Raw genomic sequence first — 21,840 nt, forward strand, 5'->3', positions numbered from 1 at the left:
GGGACACAGTTGACATCTCTACGGCCCAGCTAGTCATAAACTGAGTCAGGACTCCTGGAAGATAAAGAAATTCACTTCGCTCCCGTCAACGGCCAAAGAACTGACTGGGGAATCCTTTTGCTTAACCCTGCTGTTGTTTTCGGTCTGGGGAGACCGATTTTTAACTTTGGTATTTTTTGGGGTGTTCAAGATGCGGTTCTGAAACTTGTGGTTGATTGACTTAAATGAGGATGGGTCGGTCGGCCGGCCACGGGTCTCAGAGCCGCATCTTGAATATTTTAAAGAATATTGAAGTTCAAGGTCGGTCATTTTTGACCGAAGATAACAGCAGGGTTAAAGTGATCTGTTAAATTCTATTCTTCATTCATTTTTTTCATTCATAAAAAAGTTATGAAAATATGAAGGCTATCTTCTAGAAACAGTAGTGCAACTGTCCATATAGTGGCCCCAACCAGTTCTCAACAGTCATTATGTAGATAACAATGAAACTAGGAACGCACTGCAATTAAATCAATTAAAGCCAGTGATGACTTCTCTGTAGTTCTGAACTTTCCCCATTCTCTCCATCCAACCCAGACCAGTAGAACGAGTTTCTCCCAAACACAAACTCTATCTCTGAAGGTTGTCATCCACACATCTTTAACCTCATCACCCCTAGGGCTATTTGTTATTTTTGTCTTTTGCCTTTTTTCCTCTATTCATTTTATCATACGATGCACTGGAATCACAGAGCAAAAATGTTCTGTTGAAAATAGTGCAACACTCTCTTACCATGCTCATTACATGGTAAAATTGCCCCAACAATGTGATTCTCTTGTTCGGTACGATTACCTAGATTACCGTATATCAAACATACATTTTTTTTATTTATTTAATTTTTTTTTTTCAAACTAAGTGGGTGGGGGGGGGGGGGGAAGTTGGGAAAAAAATAAATAAATAAATAAAAAAAAAACTTTTGTTGTGTCACCATTTTCCAAGATCTAACACTTATTTTATGTTATGACAGAATTTAAACAAACAGTGGTATCAAATGTGTTTTTTTTTATGTATTTTTTAATTGTTTTATTTTTAATGAGGCTAAAGGTGGGTGAATTTTTTTTTTTTTTTTTTTTTTTAATTTCACTGTACTTAATAGTCCACAAAGCTGGTATAATCTGATTGCTTGTGCAATACACAGGAGCTTCAGCACAGATATGTACAGATTTAAAAAAAAAAAAAAAAAAAAATCACAATTTTTGTATGGACGCCAGTGACAGGCCAGCTTTCACAGGAGTGTTGTAATGACAGGCAAAGAGTCGTTTAACAGACCCCCTCCCCATGTGTCATAACCCATTAGCACCCCACCATCACATCATGGGTGCACCGTTGGGCACGTAGAATGCCGTCATGCATTAGATATATATTGCGCAGATCAACTAGACCAAATCAAAATCTCAGTAGTGAACGTACTCACCTGGGCGAGTTGTGTGGTCCGGGCACAACACTGAGAAAAGGTGAATAAGAAACTCCTGCCGGCTGCTGCTCCGCACCCTGGATATAGCAAGAGAGCCTGAAAAAGAAAAAAAAATAAAAAAAAATCATGGAGTGAATTTGTCGCAGTCATTGATAGATAGGGGCACTTCATAGGTTATCAGCCGTGGACAGAGCTCTACTCTACCCACAGCTGTTAGAGGCCCATGATGGCTCATTAAATCAGCCATCATGTGCTAGGAAAAGTTCAAGCTCACATCAGGGACCTGGCATATGACATACCAGTATGTCGTATGTCAGTAAGGCATTATTTACTAATATTTCCACATGTGAAGCTTCACTACTGATGGAAGATATTGCCACACAGTTATTGTCTCTAAATTAATAGTGTCATACAGATTGTAACTTACAATGTTATAGTGTCACCCCCACAATAATAGTATACAGCAAAAGGACATCAGAATTTCAAAAAGAATAGCAGAATAAAAGACAACCATACTTACCAAAACCGGTCAGGAAACTAATGCGTTACAGGAAGCAGCAGCCCCTCTGGTATAGGTAGGGGCAACACAGGTGCAAACAACTTGCCAATCAATTTGGGGGATGGTTCCTTGTGTTACAATTGCTCACGGATGAATCTTGAGTATGGTTGAAGTCACACATAAAAGTAGTTCACTGTGTCTGGCTTCCAGCACATCAGTGGTGCCCATACTATTAGATCAGGGGGAGCTGCCCAGCACTATATAAGTGCACCCCACCAGTATAGTCACCCTAGTGGTTGCATCATCAGTATTTTGCACCTGTGTTGCCTCCACCTTTATGAAGGGGGACCCGCTGCATCCTGTGAGCCCCTTTGTTTTCTCACGTGTGTTTCATAAATACAGCGGCCTTTTTCCTGCTATGGTTTTTGATACTTTTTTTATGTCCTCTTTGCTGTGTTTTTGCTCCTAGGAGCTCAAAAGACAATACGGACCCTTAGGCCGGGGACACACACAACGTATAAAAAAACGGTCCGTTTTTGACAGACGAGAATCGCAGAAATGTTACCAAAACAGTGATCCGTGTGCAGTGCGAGGATGCGATTTTCTCTCATCAAATGATCCGTGTGACATCCGTGTGACATCCGTATGGCATCCGTATGGTGAGATTTTCTCACACACTTGCAAAATGAGCAAATAATGGCTGAGCCTTTCCTGTCACCTGCCCAATGCCTGAGAATTTCTCGCAAGTCACACTGATGGTCCGTGTGCTGTGCTATTTTTTCTCACCCCCATAGACTTTCATTGGCGATTCTCGGCCGAGATACGCTGACAATCGCAGCATGCTGCGATTTCACTCGGATCCTGAATACGGCCGAGAAAATATCGGATGATGGGAGCTGCCCCATAGATTAACATTGGGACGAGTGCTATGCGATTTTTTATCGCATTGCACTCATCCGTATTACGGTCTAGTGTGACCCTGGCCTTAGGCTACTTTCACACTAGCGTCGTACTCGGCCTGTCACAGTGCGTCGGGCCGAGGTACCGACGCAAGCAGTGAATGCGCCGCACAACGGGGGCAGCGGATGCATTTTTCCAGCACATCCGCTGCCCCATTGTGAGGTGCAGGCAGGTGGGGGAGGAGTTCCGGCCGCGCATGCGCGGTCGGAAATGGCGGACCGTCGGAAGCAAAAAACGTTACATGTAAGGTTTTTTGCTCCCGGCGGTCCGCCACAACACGGCGCAACCGTCGCACGACAGTTGCGACGTGTGTCAATGCGTCGCTAATGTTAGTCTATGGGGCAAAAACGCATCCTGCAGATAACTTTGCAGGATGCGTTTTTTCCCCTAAACGACGCATTGCGACGTATTGGAAAAAAACGCTAGTGTGAAAGTAGCCTTAGGCTACAGTCACAGTATCAGCATCTGTTCCACATCTGATCTTGCCTTACAAACACTAAGAAAAAATACTGACCAATCAGAAAAAATGGTATATTAGAAGCAAGTGAACCAATTCTGCATGTTTGACCCACTCCTGGTTTTGGCAACAAGTACTGATATGAAATACTGACCAAATAGTGAACGTGTTCTTAGCATGAGTTGCGAGCGTTCATATTTTGGACAAAATACTTCATGCATATTTAGTATTTTACTGCATATTATTTTTATTTAACTGTGTTTTTTTTTTATTCGGAATGCAGCCAAGATCATCAGTATTGGGTTGTAAACTAGGGTGCCTGTCCCAGTGGGGTGCACTTATTTACTGCTGGGCAGCTGCCTGATTTATTAGTATGGGCACCACTAATAGTCTATAAGCCTGACACTGCACACAACATCTGTGTGACCAGTGTTCTATAAAAAAAATATCCGTGGGCAATTCTACTACTAGCGGGACCACCCCCTCTGTGAATTGGTAGGAGTGTGAGTGGTTTCCATCAATATTTTACACTAGTGCCCGCTGTAAGTGCATTGGTTGTCTGACCTGTGTTGGTAAATATAGTTGTTGTTTTTTTGGGGCGGGTATTTTTTTTTATGTGGTTTTGATTTTACTGTGGAGACTCGGAAGACAATGAGGACCTTTATGTCCTACAACAGTAACCGTGCCAAACTTTGGACTAATAAATAATAATCAAGTATTTTTGGGGGGTTGCACATAGTACTAGCACCACTAGTGGACACAGACAGAAGAGGGTGCTGTGCAAGAACAGTATACGGGCCCTTGTTTTGGAGCTGATGTGGGCCCCTTGTCTCTTGGGGGCTACATAGGATGCACCAATGACATGTCCGCCCTCGATCAGCACCCCCCAGTACCAACATTGCTGTTTACACAATAGTGACGTTAAAGTCTATCCCCAGTAATACCCCCATCACAATACCCTCCCCCAGAGGAGTCAGCCAACGCCATGTTAGTACCCACCGACAATAATGATGCTGATGTCCCAATTAGATGATTTAGTCAGATGCATAAGAGCTCAAAATGGGCTTATTGCAGTGTTCCCCAAATCTGGTCCTCAAGAGCCACCAACAGGTCATCTTTTGAGGATTTCCTTAGTATTACACAGGTCAGTGAATGCTTGCCTGTCCAGGGGATGCAATTATCACCTTGGCAATACTACGGAAATCCTGAAAACATGACCTGTTGGTCGCTCTTGAGGACTGGACTTGTGGAACACTGTTTTAGGCCGGGGACACACACAACGTATAAAAAAACGGACCGTTTTTGATGGACGAGAATCGCACAAATGTTACCAAAACATTGATCCGTGTGCAGTGCGAGGATGCGATTTTCTCGCATCAAATGATCCGTGTGACATCCGTGTGACATCCGTATGGCATCCCTACTGCATGTTTTTATCGCAGGCTTGCAAAATCGACATCCGGCAATACAAGGGATCCATGTGACCAAAAAAAAAACATATATACTGTCAATATATATATATATATGTCAGTAGACACATATATGTATATATATTAATATTTCATCTAGCGCGAGATAGCAAAAAGCCGGTAATTCAATTACCGGCTTTTGCTTTCTCCTTCCTAAACCCGACATGATATGAGTAGTGTTGAGCGATACCTTCCGATATCGGAAAGTATCGGTATCGGTTTGGATCGGCCGATATTCAAAAAATATCGGATATCGCCGATACCGATACCCGATCCCAATGCAAGTCAATGGGACCAAAATATCGGAATTAAAATAAACCCTTTCTTTCCTTGTAGGTTCATTCTACCTGAAGGAAAACAACTAAGAATAATGTAGGATGTATGGGGGAGGTGGCGGAGACATTAAAGGCAATGAGGATTAGTCCAATCAAATAGAATAGCATGTTTTTTTTTTTTTTTTAAAGAAGTTCGGATTGAAAAAGATATTGAGTATGTAAATTTTTTTTATTTTGTCAGATATTGATGTTTCACTATTCCACGCCCTTCCCCTTCTTTTTTTTCTTTTTTTTTTTTTTCTTTTCCCACACTTTCATCTTCATCATCATCAGCATCCTTGACATCAACTTCTTCACCTTATTCATCTTCTTCTTCATCTTCTACCTATTTTTTTTTTTATTACATTCTTCATATTCATTTTCTTCAACTATTATTATTCTTCCTATTCTACATATTCTTTTTATTCCACTGTTATTATTCTTCCTATTCTACTTCTTCATCATATTCTCATTTGTGACAGGCATTCCCGTAGTTGTTATCTATAAAAGTTGGAAGATTACACCTTCCGTTCTGCCAGTCACAAAAGTTACATTTGTCCGCGTTCAGTTTGGCCTGCAGCATCAGGCTTTATCCAGGGGCACCACGAGGAGGAACGGACTCACCCCCATACACTGCTTAGTCTTCTTCTGCATATAATTTAGATAATATCTTTTGCTCTGATATTAAGTCTTATGCTTAATGTTCTTCTGCTCTTTGTTCTGCAGCCTCTTGTTCTTCTGCTTCTCGGTCTTCCATGTTGTCGTCTCCAGGGTCTTCGTCTCCAGTGTCGTCATCTCCGCCGTCGTCGTCTCAGCCGTCGTCGTCTCCGCCGTCGTCGTCGTCGTCGTCATCGGGGTGGTCTTCCGGGTCGTCGTCATCGGGGTGGTCTTCCGGGTTGTCGACGTTAGGGTCTTCAACTTGGAAATGTAGCAGAAGGTACAAGAAGGCTGAGAAAATGCCAAGAACCAGCTGATGGAACTGGAACTCGGATGGCTACCCGAAGGTTCAAGAGCCTATGGAACTACCGAGGACCAGCTGACGTTACTGGAACCCGGTTACTAAGCAGGAGGTACCCGTGCTAAAAAGCACTACCAAGGACCGCCTGACGTTGGCGGAACTCGGATACCCAGAAGGAGGCACCTAAGCCAAAGGCTCTGCCCGGAACCAGATGACGTTACTGGAACCAGGATGGGGAGCAGAAGGTACAAGAGCAAAAGACACTGCCGAGAACCAGCTGACGGTACTGGAACCCGGATGGGTAGCCGAATGTCCAAGAGCCAATGGAACTACCAAGGACCAGCTGACGTTACTGGAACCCGGTTACTAAGCAGGAGGTACCCGTGCCTGAAAGCACTACCAAGGACCACCTGACATTGGTGGAACTTGGATACCCAGAAGGAGGCACCTAAGCCAAAGGCTCTGCCCGGAACCAGCTGACGGTACTGGAACCAGGATGGGGAGCAGAAGGTACAAGAGCAAAAGACACTGCCGAGAACCAGCTGACGGTGCTGGAACCAGGTGGTGGACCCGAAGGCCCACAGGAGAGGAGAGAACAGCTAGGCCGCGAGGCAGCCGCAGTTACCGAACCCCAACAGTCCTACAGGGGGAGCTGGGCCTACTGGCACTACAGAACCAGCCTTGACTACCAGTTCACGCAGCCCACATAGGAAGCTCCTAAACTGGAGGCACCCTGGAGTTGGCTAACTCGACCGCCCCACGACGGGGCAAGCATAGGCGTCTCAGTGAAGTTGACACAACCCGGAAACAGCTGACGGTGCTGAAACCAGGCTTGGCACGAGGGAGTACCTGTGACAAGAACACTGCCGAGAACCAGCTGGCGGTGCTGGAACCCGGATGCGTTGCCCCAGTGTGCAAGAGCCAATGGCACGACCGAGGACCAGCTGACGGTGCTGGAACCCGGTTACTAAGCTGTAGGTGCCCGCGCTTAAAAGCACTACCAAGGACCGCCTGGCGTTGGCGGAACTCGGATACCCAGGAGGAGGCACCTTAGCCAAAGGCTCGGCCCGGAACCAGCTGACGGTGCTGGAACCAGGTGGTGGACCCGAAGGCCCACAGGAGAGGAGAGAACAGCTAGGCCGCGAGGCAGCCGCAGTTACCGAACCCCAACAGTCCTACAGGGGGAGCTGGGCCTACTGGCACTACAGAACCAGCCTTGACTACCAGTTCACGCAGCCCACATAGGAAGCTCCTAAACTGGAGGCACCCTGGAGTTGGCTAACTCGACCGCCCCACGACGGGGCAAGCATAGGCGTCTCAGTGAAGTTGACACAACCCGGAAACAGCTGACGGTGCTGAAACCAGGCTTGGCACGAGGGAGTACCTGTGACAAGAACACTGCCGAGAACCAGCTGGCGGTGCTGGAACCCGGATGCGTTGCCCCAGTGTGCAAGAGCCAATGGCACGACCGAGGACCAGCTGACGGTGCTGGAACCCGGTTACTAAGCTGTAGGTGCCCGCGCTTAAAAGCACTACCAAGGACCGCCTGGCGTTGGCGGAACTCGGATACCCAGGAGGAGGCACCTTAGCCAAAGGCTCGGCCCGGAACCAGCTGACGGTGCTGGAACCAGGTGGTGGACCCCAAGGCCCACAGGAGAGGAGAGAACAGCTAGGCCGCGAGGCAGCCGCAGTTACCGAACCCCAACAGTCCTACAGGGGGAGCTGGGCCTACTGGCACTACAGAACCAGCCTTGACTACCAGTTCACGCAGCCCACATAGGAAGCTCCTAAACTGGAGGCACCCTGGAGTTGGCTAACTCGACCGCCCCACGACGGGGCAAGCATAGGCGTCTCAGTGAAGTTGACACAACCCGGAAACAGCTGACGGTGCTGAAACCAGGCTTGGCACGAGGGAGTACCTGTGACAAGAACACTGCCGAGAACCAGCTGGCGGTGCTGGAACCCGGATGCGTTGCCCCAGTGTGCAAGAGCCAATGGCACGACCGAGGACCAGCTGACGGTGCTGGAACCCGGTTACTAAGCTGTAGGTGCCCGCGCTTAAAAGCACTACCAAGGACCGCCTGGCGTTGGCGGAACTCGGATACCCAGGAGGAGGCACCTTAGCCAAAGGCTCGGCCCGGAACCAGCTGACGGTGCTGGAACCAGGTGGTGGACCCCAAGGCCCACAGGAGAGGAGAGAACAGCTAGGCCGCGAGGCAGCCGCAGTTACCGAACCCCAACAGTCCTACAGGGGGAGCTGGGCCTACTGGCACTACAGAACCAGCCTTGACTACCAGTTCACGCAGCCCACATAGGAAGCTCCTAAACTGGAGGCACCCTGGAGTTGGCTAACTCGACCGCCCCACGACGGGGCAAGCATAGGCGTCTCAGTGAAGTTGACACAACCCGGAAACAGCTGACGGTGCTGAAACCAGGCTTGGCACGAGGGAGTACCTGTGACAAGAACACTGCCGAGAACCAGCTGGCGGTGCTGGAACCCGGATGCGTTGCCCCAGTGTGCAAGAGCCAATGGCACGACCGAGGACCAGCTGACGGTGCTGGAACCCGGTTACTAAGCTGTAGGTGCCCGCGCTTAAAAGCACTACCAAGGACCGCCTGGCGTTGGCGGAACTCGGATACCCAGGAGGAGGCACCTTAGCCAAAGGCTCGGCCCGGAACCAGCTGACGGTGCTGGAACCAGGTGGTGGACCCGAAGGCCCACAGGAGAGGAGAGAACAGCTAGGCCGCGAGGCAGCCGCAGTTACCGAACCCCAACAGTCCTACAGGGGGAGCTGGGCCTACTGGCACTACAGAACCAGCCTTGACTACCAGTTCACGCAGCCCACATAGGAAGCTCCTAAACTGGAGGCACCCTGGAGTTGGCTAACTCGACCGCCCCACGACGGGGCAAGCATAGGCGTCTCAGTGAAGTTGACACAACCCGGAAACAGCTGACGGTGCTGAAACCAGGCTTGGCACGAGGGAGTACCTGTGACAAGAACACTGCCGAGAACCAGCTGGCGGTGCTGGAACCCGGATGCGTTGCCCCAGTGTGCAAGAGCCAATGGCACGACCGAGGACCAGCTGACGGTGCTGGAACCCGGTTACTAAGCTGTAGGTGCCCGCGCTTAAAAGCACTACCAAGGACCGCCTGGCGTTGGCGGAACTCGGATACCCAGGAGGAGGCACCTTAGCCAAAGGCTCGGCCCGGAACCAGCTGACGGTGCTGGAACCAGGTGGTGGACCCCAAGGCCCACAGGAGAGGAGAGAACAGCTAGGCCGCGAGGCAGCCGCAGTTACCGAACCCCAACAGTCCTACAGGGGGAGCTGGGCCTACTGGCACTACAGAACCAGCCTTGACTACCAGTTCACGCAGCCCACATAGGAAGCTCCTAAACTGGAGGCACCCTGGAGTTGGCTAACCCGACCGCACCACGACGGGGCAAGCATAGGCGTCTCAGTGAAGTTGACACAACCCGGAAACAGCTGACGGTGCTGAAACCAGGCTTGGCACGAGGGAGTACCTGTGACAAGAACACTGCCGAGAACCAGCTGGCGGTGCTGGAACCCGGATGCGTTGCCCCAGTGTGCAAGAGCCAATGGCACGACCGAGGACCAGCTGACGGTGCTGGAACCCGGTTACTAAGCTGTAGGTGCCCGCGCTTAAAAGCACTACCAAGGACCGCCTGGCGTTGGCGGAACTCGGATACCCAGGAGGAGGCACCTTAGCCAAAGGCTCGGCCCGGAACCAGCTGACGGTGCTGGAACCAGGTGGTGGACCCGAAGGCCCACAGGAGAGGAGAGAACAGCTAGGCCGCGAGGCAGCCGCAGTTACCGAACCCCAACAGTCCTACAGGGGGAGCTGGGCCTACTGGCACTACAGAACCAGCCTTGACTACCAGTTCACGCAGCCCACATAGGAAGCTCCTAAACTGGAGGCACCCTGGAGTTGGCTAACTCGACCGCCCCACGACGGGGCAAGCATAGGCGTCTCAGTGAAGTTGACACAACCCGGAAACAGCTGACGGTGCTGAAACCAGGCTTGGCACGAGGGAGTACCTGTGACAAGAACACTGCCGAGAACCAGCTGGCGGTGCTGGAACCCGGATGCGTTGCCCCAGTGTGCAAGAGCCAATGGCACGACCGAGGACCAGCTGACGGTGCTGGAACCCGGTTACTAAGCTGTAGGTGCCCGCGCTTAAAAGCACTACCAAGGACCGCCTGGCGTTGGCGGAACTCGGATACCCAGGAGGAGGCACCTAAGCCAAAGGCTCGGCCCGGAACCAGCTGACGGTGCTGGAACCAGGTGGTGGACCCCAAGGCCCACAGGAGAGGAGAGAACAGCTAGGCCGCGAGGCAGCCGCAGTTACCGAACCCCAACAGTCCTACAGGGGGAGCTGGGCCTACTGGCACTACAGAACCAGCCTTGACTACCAGTTCACGCAGCCCACATAGGAAGCTCCTAAACTGGAGGCACCCTGGAGTTGGCTAACTCGACCGCCCCACGACGGGGCAAGCATAGGCGTCTCAGTGAAGTTGACACAACCCGGAAACAGCTGACGGTGCTGAAACCAGGCTTGGCACGAGGGAGTACCTGTGACAAGAACACTGCCGAGAACCAGCTGGCGGTGCTGGAACCCGGATGCGTTGCCTTGCCTATTAAAGATTGTCTTCCTAGAGCCCCAACTAGCGGTGTTGGAGCAAAGGGTAAGCAGGGGGAGATGAGTGTAGGCCGAAGCCTGCACTGGAGGCAGCTTTGTGTCTGCGTTGCGTTTGCAGGACACTTTGCCGGCTACACACTGGGGGAACAGCTGGCGTTGCTGAACCCCACTAACACAATGGCGTGTGTTTTTATCTGTGCAGCTAGCACTTGCGGGCAAAAACTTGCGATGTTAGAGCCCGTGTTGAAGCAGGAGGAGGAGGAGAGGAGCAGAGTGTAGGCCGAAGCCTAGTTGAACCAATTTCAAAGGAAACCTTTAACCCCCCCCTCAGGTGTTACAAAGTACAAGAGACACACCTTGTGCAGTATTAATGCTGCACAAGTGAAAGGTTGCTCTATTTCATTCTACTTGCACACGCTGAATGAAAGACATACACAATTTACCCCATTCTACAGTAAAACTGTAGTGGATGCGTGACTTGGTTTTTTGATGAGACGCAGCACAGGTGTCCAAAATAACGCCTTGGTGCTTGGCGCAGCTTCCTGAGCGTTGTTATTTGCTGTACAGGAGTCTGCGCTCTTGTGTTATCCCTTGGCAATGCCCTGTTAGCGCTGCCCATCTTATGACCTCATTTCATGTTGGCCGGTGCGGTTAACGATGGCCATAAATCCCAGACCCACAGTGGCTTTTCCTAAAGTCACACTGCGGTGCTGGGATTCGTGGCCATGAGCAGTAAATATTTTGGCCGCTCACACACGTCCTTACACCTGCTTCAGACTGGGCGGCCTCTGCTGATCCCTTCTCGCATGCCGCGGCCATGAGGCTGCACAGTCTGAAGAAGGCGGAAGGAGATGAGTTAAGACAGGCGAAGATATGCACTGCTCGTGCCCATCAATCACACCCTCGCAGTCAAAATAATTAAGACAACGAGGAGCATTTTATTCAGGCAGGGCGGACGAACAGGCGCAAGTAGCCAACCAATGATGTCAGAAGACGGGAAGCGCTACCAAGGGGGGTGCTGCGTATCATTAGAAAGGAAAGTCACACCTCAGGGACAGTGGAATGGTCTCAAAGAGACACATTTTGTACGTGTTGAGTTCCACGTGGGCAAGGAGAAAACGTCAGCCACCTTGTACAAATGCAGCAGTACTGCTGTACAAGGTGGCTGTTATACATAGAAACACCTGGGGGGGTGGGGGGCAGGCTCCCTTCAATTTCAGTTCATGTTCCTGCGTGGCGTTTGCAGGTCACGTTGCAAGCTACACAGCAGGGGAACAGCTGGCGTTGCTGAACCCCACTGACACATTGACTGGTGTTTTTCTCTGTGCAGATTGCATGTCCGGGCAAAAACTAGCGGTGTTAGAGCCCAGGGTCAGCAGGAGGAGGAGGAGAGGAGCAAAGTGTAGGCCGAAGCCTGCACTGGTGGCAGCTTTTGGTCGGTTGTGCCAGCGTGGCTTGTGCTGGACACGATGCCGGCTACACAGCGGGGGAACAGCTGGCGGTGCTGAACCACACTAACACATTGGCTGGTGTTTTTCTCTGTGCAGCTAGCATGTCCGGGCAGAAACTGGCGTTGTTTGAGCCCAGGGTCAGCAGGAGGAGGAGAGGAGCAAAGTGTAGGCCGAAGCCTGCACTGGTGGCAGCTTTTGTTCTGTTGTGCCAGCGTGGCTTGTGCTGGACACGTTGCCGACTACACAGCAGGGGAACAGCTGGCGGTGCTGAACCCCACTAACACATTGGCTGGTGTTTTTCTCTGTGCAGCTAGCATTTCCGGGCAAAAACTAGCGGTGTTTGAGCCCAGGGTCAGCAGGAGGAGTAGAGGAGCAGAGTGTAGGCCGAAGCCTAGTTGAACCAATTTCAAAGGTTACCTTTAACCCCCCCCTCAGGTGTTGCAAGGTACAAGAGCCACACCTTGAACAGCATTAATGATGCACAAGTCAAAGGTTGCTCTATTTAATTTTGCTCCTTGCACACGCTGAATTAAACACGTACACTATTTAGCCCATTATACTGTCAAACAGTTGTGGAGGCGTGACTTGTCTTTTTAACGAGACGCAGCACAGGTGTCAAAATTTGCACCTAGGTACTGGGCGCAGATTTCTGAGCGTTGTTATTTGCTGTACAGGAGTCTGCGCTCTTGTGTTATCCCTTGGCAATACCCTGTTAGTGCAGGCCGTCTCATGACCTCATTTCATGTTGGCCGGTGCGGTTAACGATGGCCATAAATCCCAGACCCACAGTGGCTTTTCCTAAAGTCACACTGCGGTGCTGGGATTCGTGGCCTTGTGCAGTAAATATGTTCGCCGCTCACACATGTCCTTACACCTGCTTCAGACTGGGCGGCCTCAGCTGATCCCTTATCGCATGCCGCGGCCATGAGGCCGCACAGTCAGAAGAAGGCGGAAGGAGGGGAGTGAAAACAGGGGAACATATGCACTGCTCGTGCCCATCAATCACACCCTCGCAGTCAAAATATATGAGACAACGGGGGGCGTTGTGTCGGGCAGGGGGGACGCACAGGCACAGCCAGCCAACCAATGATGTCAGGAGACGGGCAGCGCTAACAATGGGGGTGCTGCGTGTCATTACAAAGGAAAGTCACACCTCAGGGACATTGTAATGGTCTCTAATGAGACACATTTTTTACGTGTTGAGTTCCACGTGGGCAAGGAGAAAAAGTCAGCCACCTCGTACAAATGCAGCAGTACTGCTGTACAAGGTGGCTGATATACATAGAAACACCTGTGGGTGGGGGGCAGGCTCCCTTCAATTTCAGTTCATGTGCCTGCGTGGCGTTTGCAGGTCACGTTGCAAGCTGCACAGCAGGGGAACAGCTGGCGGTGCTGAACCCCACTAACACATTGGCTGGTGTTTTTCTCTGTGCAGCTAGCATGTCCGGGCAGAAACTGGCGTTGTTTGAGCCCAGGGTCAGCAGGAGGAGGAGAGGAGCAAAGTGTAGGCCGAAGCCTGCACTGGTGGCAGCTTTTGTTCTGTTGTGCCAGCGTGGCTTGTGCTGGACACGTTGCCGACTACACAGCAGGGGAACAGCTGGCGGTGCTGAACCCCACTAACACATTGGCTGGTGTTTTTCTCTGTGCAGCTAGCATTTCCGGGCAAAAACTAGCGGTGTTTGAGCCCAGGGTCAGCAGGAGGAGTAGAGGAGCAGAGTGTTGGCCAAAGCCTAGTTGAACCAATTTCAAAGGTTACCTTTAACCCCCCCCTCAGGTGTTGCAAGGTACAAGAGCCACACCTTGAACAGCATTATTGATGCACAAGTCAAAGGTTGCTCTATTTAATTTTGCTCCTTGCACACGCTGAATTAAACACGTACACTATTTAGCCCATTATACTGTCAAACAGTAGTGGAGGCGTGACTACTAGTCTTTTTAAGGAGACGCAGCACAGGTGTACAAATTTACACCTAGGTGCTGTGCGCAGATTCCTTACCGTTGTTATTTCCAGTACAGGAAACTGCGCTCTTGTGTTATCCCTTGGCAATACCCTGTTAGTGCAGGCCGTCTCATGACCTCATTTCATGTTGGCCGGTGCGGTTAACGATGGCCATAAATCCCAGACCCACAGTGGCTTTTCCTAAAGTCACACTGCGGTGCTGGGATTCGTGGCCTTGTGCAGTAAATATGTTCGCCGCTCACACATGTCCTTACACCTGCTTCAGACTGGGCGGCCTCAGCTGATCCCTTATCGCATGCCGCGGCCATGAGGCCGCACAGTCAGAAGAAGGCGGAAGGAGGGGAGTGAAAACAGGGGAACATATGCACTGCTCGTGCCCATCAATCACACCCTCGCAGTCAAAATATATGAGACAACGGGGGGCGTTGTGTCGGGCAGGGGGGACGCACAGGCACAGCCAGCCAACCAATGATGTCAGGAGACGGGCAGCGCTAACAATGGGGGTGCTGCGTGTCATTAAAAAGGAAAGTCACACCTCAGGGACATTGTAATGGTCTGTAATGAGACACATTTTGTACTTGTTGAGTTCCACGTGTGCAAGGAGAAAAAGTCAGCCACCTTGTCCAAATGCAGCAGTACTGCTGTACAAGGTGGCTGTTATACATAGAAACACCTGGGGGGGTGGGGGGCAGGCTCCCTTCAATTTCAGTTCATGTGCCTGCGTGGCGTTTGCAGGTCACGTTGCAAGCTACACAGCAGGGGAACAGCTGGTGTTGCTGAACCCCACTGACACATTGACTGGTGTTTTTCTCTGTGCAGATTGCATGTCCGGGCAAAAACTAGCGGTGTTAGAGCCCAGGGTCAGCAGGAGGAGGAGGAGAGGAGCAAAGTGTAGGCCGAAGCCTGCACTGGTGGCAGCTTTTGGTCGGTTGTGCCAGCGTGGCTTGTGCTGGACACGATGCCGGCTACACAGCGGGGGAACAGCTGGCGGTGCTGAACCACACTAACACATTGGCTGGTGTTTTTCTCTGTGCAGCTAGCATGTCCGGGCAGAAACTGGCGTTGTTTGAGCCCAGGGTCAGCAGGAGGAGGAGAGGAGCAAAGTGTAGGCCGAAGCCTGCACTGGTGGCAGCTTTTGGTCGGTTGTGCCAGCGTGGCTTGTGCTGGACACGTTGCCGACTACACAGCAGGGGAACAGCTGGCGGTGCTGAACCCCACTAACACATTGGCTGGTGTTTTTCTCTGTGCAGCTAGCATTTCCGGGCAAAAACTAGCGGTGTTTGAGCCCAGGGTCAGCAGGAGGAGGAGAGGAGCAGAGTGTAGGCCGAAGCCTAGTTGAACCAATTTCAAAGGTTACCTTTAACCCCCCCCTCAGGTGTTGCAAGGTACAAGAGCCACACCTTGAACAGCATTAATGATGCACAAGTCAAAGGTTGCTCTATTTAATTTTGCTCCTTGCACACGCTGAATTAAACACGTACACTATTTAGCCCATTATACTGTCAAACAGTTGTGGAGGCGTGACTTGTCTTTTTAACGAGACGCAGCACAGGTGTCAAAATTTGCACCTAGGTACTGGGCGCAGATTCCTGAGCGTTGTTATTTGCTGTACAGGAGTCTGCGCTATTGTGATCCCTTGGCCATGCGCTGTGAGCGCTTCCTGTCTTCTGACCTCATTTCATGTCGGCCGTTGCGGTTAGCGATGGACATGAATCCCAGACCCACAGTGTGTTTTTAAAAAATCACACTGCGGTGCTGGGATTCGTGCCCTGGTGCACTAAATAGGTTTGCCGCTCACACATGTCCTTACACCTGCTTCAGACTGGGCGGCCTCATCTGATCCCTTATCGCCTGCCGCGGCCATGAGGACACCCAGTCTGAAGAAGGCGGAAGGAGATGAGTGAACACAGGCAAACATATGCACTGCACATGCCCATCAATCACACCCTCGCTGTCCAAAAAAATAAGACACCGAGGGCCGTTGTTTCGAGCAGGGGAGATGCACAGGCGCAGCCAGCTAACCAATGATGTCAAAAGACGGGCAGCGCTAACAAGGGTGGTGCTGCGTGTCATTACAAAGGAAAGTCACACCTCAGGGACATTGTAATGGTCTCTAATGAGACACATTTTGTACGTGTTGAGTTCCACGTGGGCAAGGAGAAAAAGTCAGCCACCTCGTACAAATGCAGCAGTACTGCTGTACAAGGTGGCTGATATACATAGAAACACCTGTGGGTGGGGGGCAGGCTCCCTTCAATTTCAGTTCATGTGCCTGCGTGGCGTTTGCAGGTCACGTTGCAAGCTACACAGCAGAGGAACAGCTGGCGTTGCTGAACCCCACTGACACATTGACTGGTGTTTTTCTCTGTGCAGCTAGCATGTCCGGGCAGAAACTGGCGTTGTTTGAGCCCAGGGTCAGCAGGAGGAGGAGAGGAGCAAAGTGTAGGCCGAAGCCTGCACTGGTGGCAGCTTTTGGTCGGTTGTGCCAGCGTGGCTTGTGCTGGACACGTTGCCGACTACACAGCAGGGGAACAGCTGGCGGTGCTGAACCCCACTAACACATTGGCTGGTGTTTTTCTCTGTGCAGCTAGCATTTCCGGGCAAAAACTAGCGGTGTTTGAGCCCAGGGTCAGCAGGAGGAGGAGAGGAGCAGAGTGTAGGCCGAAGCCTAGTTGAACCAATTTCAAAGGTTACCTTTAACCCCCCCCTCAGGTGTTGCAAGGTACAAGAGCCACACCTTGAACAGCATTAATGATGCACAAGTCAAAGGTTGCTCTATTTAATTTTGCTCCTTGCACACGCTGAATTAAACACGTACACTATTTAGCCCATTATACGGTCAAACAGTTGTGGAGGCGTGACTTGTCTTTTTAACGAGACGCAGCACAGGTGTCAAAATTTGCACCTAGGTACTGGGCGCAGATTCCTGAGCGTTGTTATTTGCTGTACAGGAGTCTGCGCTATTGTGATCCCTTGGCCATGCGCTGTGAGCGCTTCCTGTCTTCTGACCTCATTTCATGTCGGCCGTTGCGGTTAGCGATGGACATGAATCCCAGACCCACAGTGTGTTTTTAAAAAATCACACTGCGGTGCTGGGATTCGTGCCCTGGTGCACTAAATAGGTTTGCCGCTCACACATGTCCTTACACCTGCTTCAGACTGGGCGGCCTCATCTGATCCCTTATCGCCTGCCGCAGCCATGAGGACACCCAGTCTGAAGAAGGCGGAAGGAGATGAGTGAACACAGGCAAACATATGCACTGCACATGCCCATCAATCACACCCTCGCTGTCCAAAAAAATAAGACACCGAGGGCCGCTGTTTCGAGCAGGGGAGATGCACAGGCGCAGCCAGCTAACCAATGATGTCAAAAGACGGGCAGCGCTAACAAGGGTGGTGCTGCGTGTCATTACAAAGGAAAGTCACACCTCAGGGACATTGTAATGGTCTCTAATGAGACACATTTTGTACGTGTTGAGTTCCACGTGGGCAAGGAGAAAAAGTCAGCCACCTCGTACAAATGCAGCAGTACTGCTGTACAAGGTGGCTGATATACATAGAAACACCTGTGGGTGGGGGGCAGGCTCCCTTCAATTTCAGTTCATGTGCCTGCGTGGCGTTTGCAGGTCACGTTGCAAGCTACACAGCAGGGGAACAGCTGGCGTTGCTGAACCCCACTGACACATTGACTGGTGTTTTTCTCTGTGCAGATTGCATGTCCGGGCAAAAACTAGCGGTGTTAGAGCCCAGGGTCAGCAGGAGGAGGAGGAGAGGAGCAAAGTGTAGGCCGAAGCCTGCACTGGTGGCAGCTTTTGGTCGGTTGTGCCAGCGTGGCTTGTGCTGGACACGTTGCCGACTACACAGCAGGGGAACAGCTGGCGGTGCTGAACCCCACTAACACATTGGCTGGTGTTTTTCTCTGTGCAGCTAGCATTTCCGGGCAAAAACTAGCGGTGTTTGAGCCCAGGGTCAGCAGGAGGAGGAGAGGAGCAGAGTGTAGGCCGAAGCCTAGTTGAACCAATTTCAAAGGTTACCTTTAACCCCCCCCTCAGGTGTTGCAAGGTACAAGAGCCACACCTTGTGCAGCATTAATGATGCACAAGTCAAAGGTTGCTCTATTTAATTTTGCTCCTTGCACACGCTGAATTAAACACGTACACTATTTAGCCCATTATACTGTCAAACAGTTGTGGAGGCGTGACTTGTCTTTTTAACGAGACGCAGCACAGGTGTCAAAATTTGCACCTAGGTACTGGGCGCAGATTCCTGAGCGTTGTTATTTGCTGTACAGGAGTCTGCGCTATTGTGATCCCTTGGCCATGCGCTGTGAGCGCTTCCTGTCTTCTGACCTCATTTCATGTCGGCCGTTGCGGTTAGCGATGGACATGAATCCCAGACCCACAGTGTGTTTTCACAAAAATCACACTGCGTGGCTGGGATTCGTGGCCTTGTGCAGTAAATAGGTTTGCCGCTTACACATGTCCTTACACCTGCTCCAGACTGGGCGGCCTCAGCTGATCCCTTATCGCCTACCACGGCCAGGAGGCCGCACAGTCTGAAGAAGGCGGAAGGAGATGAGTTAAGACAGGCGAACATATGCACTGCTCGTGCCCATAAACCACACCCTCGCTGACAAAATAAATATGACAACGAGGGGCGTTGTTTCTAGCAGGGCGGATGCACAGGCGCAGCCAGCTAACCATGATGACAAAAGACGGGAAACGCTACCAAGGGGGGTGCTGCGTATCATTACAAAGGAAAGTCACACCTCAGGGACAGTGGAATGGTCTCAATGAGACACATTTTGTACGTGTTGAGTTCCACGTGGGCAAGGAGAAAAAGTCAGCCACCTTGTACAAATGCAGCAGTACTGCTGTACTAGGTGGCTGTTATACATAGAAACACCTGGGGGGGTGGGGCCAGGTTCCCTTTTAATTTCAGTTCCTGTGCCTGCATGGCGTTTGCAGGTCACGTTGCCGGCTACACAGCAGGGGAACAGCTGGCGTTGCTGAACCCCACTAACACATTGGCTGGTGTTTTTCTCTGTGCAGCTAGCACTTCCGGGCAAAAACTAGCGGTGTTTGAGCCCAGGGTCAGCAGGAGGAGGAGAGGAGCAGAGTGTAGGCCGAAGCCTGCACTGGTGGCAGCTTTTGTTCTGTTGTGCCAGCGTGGCTTGTGCTGGACACGTTGCCGACTACACAGCAGGGGAACAGCTGGCGGTGCTGAACCCCACTGACACATCACCTAGTGTTTTTTTCTGTGTAGACAACACTTCCAGGTGGCAACTGACAGTGTTGAAACCCAGGGAATCAAAGAGGAGCAGAGTGTAGGCCGAAGCCTGCAGTGGAGCAAGTTGAAAGGGAACCTTTAACCCCCCCCCCCCAGGCATTTGTTGCTGAAAGAGCCATCTTGTACAGCAGTAATACTGCACATGGAAAATGGTGGCTCCGAAAATTATGCTCCTTGCAAACGCTGAAGTACACACTCATATAATGTGTCCCCTCACACCGTCAAACCATCCCGGAAGTGGGACTTTCCTTTGTAATGTGACACAGCACAGCCGTCATTCCAACCCCCTTGGTGCCGGGCACCACCTCCTCAACGTTGTTTGGTTCTGTCACGGAGCCCGCACTGTAATGTTATCCCTTGGCCATGCACAGTTAGCGGTGCCCGTCTTCTGACATCATGTAGGTGTCAGGCTGGCAGTGCCTGTGCGTCCAAGCTGCCCGAGATCCAACCTTGCAGTGTCATCTAATGTAGTCCCACTGCGGGCCAGGGATCCATGGGCATGCGCAGTGCATATCATCGCCTCTCACTCACCTCCTTCCTGCTTCTTCAGACTGTGCGGCGTCACGGCCGTGGCATGCTATTAGGGATCAGCTGACGCCGCCTAGTCTGAAGAAGCGTGAAGAAGGGGAGTGAGAGGCTAGTATATGCACTGCGCATGGCCATGGATACCAGGCCCACTGTGGGATCACATTAGACGACACTGCGAGGTGTGATTTCGGGCAGCGTGGACGCACAGGCGCAGCCAGGACGACAACAAATGATGTCAGAGGACGGGCAGCGCAAACTGTGCATGGCCAAGGGATAACATAACAGCGCAGGGTCCATGACGGAATCAAACAACGCTAAGGAGGCAGCGCACGGTGCCAAGGGGGTAGCAATGACGGCTGTGCTGCGTCACATTACAAAGGAAAGTCCCACCTCCAGGACGGTTGGACGGTGTGAGGGGACACATTACATGAGTGTGTAGTTCAGCGTTTGCAAGGAGCATAATTTCAAGAGCGACCTTTCCCTTGTGCAGTATTAGTGCTGCACATGGTGGCTCTTTCAGTAACAAACGCCTAGGGGGGGGGGGGGACAGGTCCCCTTACATTTTAGTTGTGCCAGCGTGGCGGTCGCATGACACGTTGCCGGATACACAGCTGGGGATCAGCTGACGTTACTGAACCCCAATAACAGAGGAGCGACTGTTGACTGTGCACACAGCACTTCCAGGCACCAACTGGCGGTGTTAGAGCCCAGGGACAGCAGGAGGAGCAGATTGGAGGTATTGCCGCACACACAGCTGGGGATCAGCTGACGTTACTGAACCCCAATAACAGAGGAGCGACTGTTGACTGTGCACACAGCACTTCCAGGCACCAACTGGCGGTGTTAGAGCCCAGGGACAGCAGGAGGAGCAGAGGAACAGAGTGTAGGCCGAAGCCTGATTGGAGCAAGTTGAAAGGAAACCTTTAACCCCCCCCCCCCCAAGACGTTTGTAGCTGAAAGAGCCATGTTGTGCAGCACTAAGGATGCAAAAGGAAAAGGTTGCTCTTTTAATTATGCTCCTTGCAAACACCGAAGTAAACACTAAAAATGTGTCCCTTTATACCGTTAAACCGTTCCGGAGGTGCGAATTTCCTTCGTAATGGGACACAGCACAGCTGTCATTCCTATCCCCTTGATGCCGTGCGCTGCCTCCTCAGCGTTGTTTTAAGCTGCCACGGAGCCTGCGCTGTTCTGTTAGCCCTTGGCCATGCCCAATTAGCGCTGCCTGTCTTCTGACATAATTTGGTGTCAGGCTGTCAGTGCCTGTGCGTCCACGCTGCTCCAGATCCCACCTCGCAGTCTCATCTAACGTAATCCCACTGCGGGCCTTGGAACCATGACTCTCACTCCCCTCCTTCCCTCTTCTTCAGACTGTGCGGTGTCACGGCCGTGGCATGCTAGGGATCAGCTGACGGCGCACAGTCTAAAGAAGGCGGAGGGAAATGAGCGAGAGCCCGAGGGGAAGATATGCACTGCGCATGCCCATGGATCCCAGGCCCGCAGTGTGACTCAATCAGAAGACACTGCGAGGCGGGATCTCGGGCACCGCGGCCGCACAGGCGCAGCCAGCCTGACACCAAATTATGTCAGAAGACAGGCAGCGCAAATAGGGCATGCCCAAGGGATAACAGAACAGCGCAGGCTCCGTGACAGCTTAAAACAACGCTGAGGAGGCAGCGCATGGCACCAAGGGGGTAGGAATGACGGCTGTGCTGCGTCACATTACGAAGGAAAGTCCCAGCTCCGGGACGGTATAACGGTATCAGTGAACACATTTTATAAGTGTTAAGTTCTGCGTGTGCAAAGAGCTAAAAAAAAAGAGCTACCTTTTCCTTGTGCAG

At 51.5% G+C, this 21,840-nt stretch overlaps 1 protein-coding gene across 1 annotated transcript in view; it reads right to left on the bottom strand.

The window, feature by feature from the left end:
- Positions 1 to 21,840, bottom strand: part of LOC138638766 (cytochrome P450 2K1-like) — a 76,633-nt gene that overhangs the window by 41,405 nt on the left and 13,388 nt on the right. The window contains exon 2 of the mRNA XM_069728334.1: positions 1,454 to 1,549. Within this exon, the coding sequence (XP_069584435.1) occupies positions 1,454 to 1,549 (96 nt within the window). The remainder of the gene's footprint in view (positions 1 to 1,453; positions 1,550 to 21,840) is intronic.

The sequence above is a fragment of the Ranitomeya imitator genome, chromosome 5 (assembly GCF_032444005.1).
Source record: "Ranitomeya imitator isolate aRanImi1 chromosome 5, aRanImi1.pri, whole genome shotgun sequence".
Taxonomy (NCBI): Eukaryota; Metazoa; Chordata; class Amphibia; order Anura; family Dendrobatidae; genus Ranitomeya; species Ranitomeya imitator.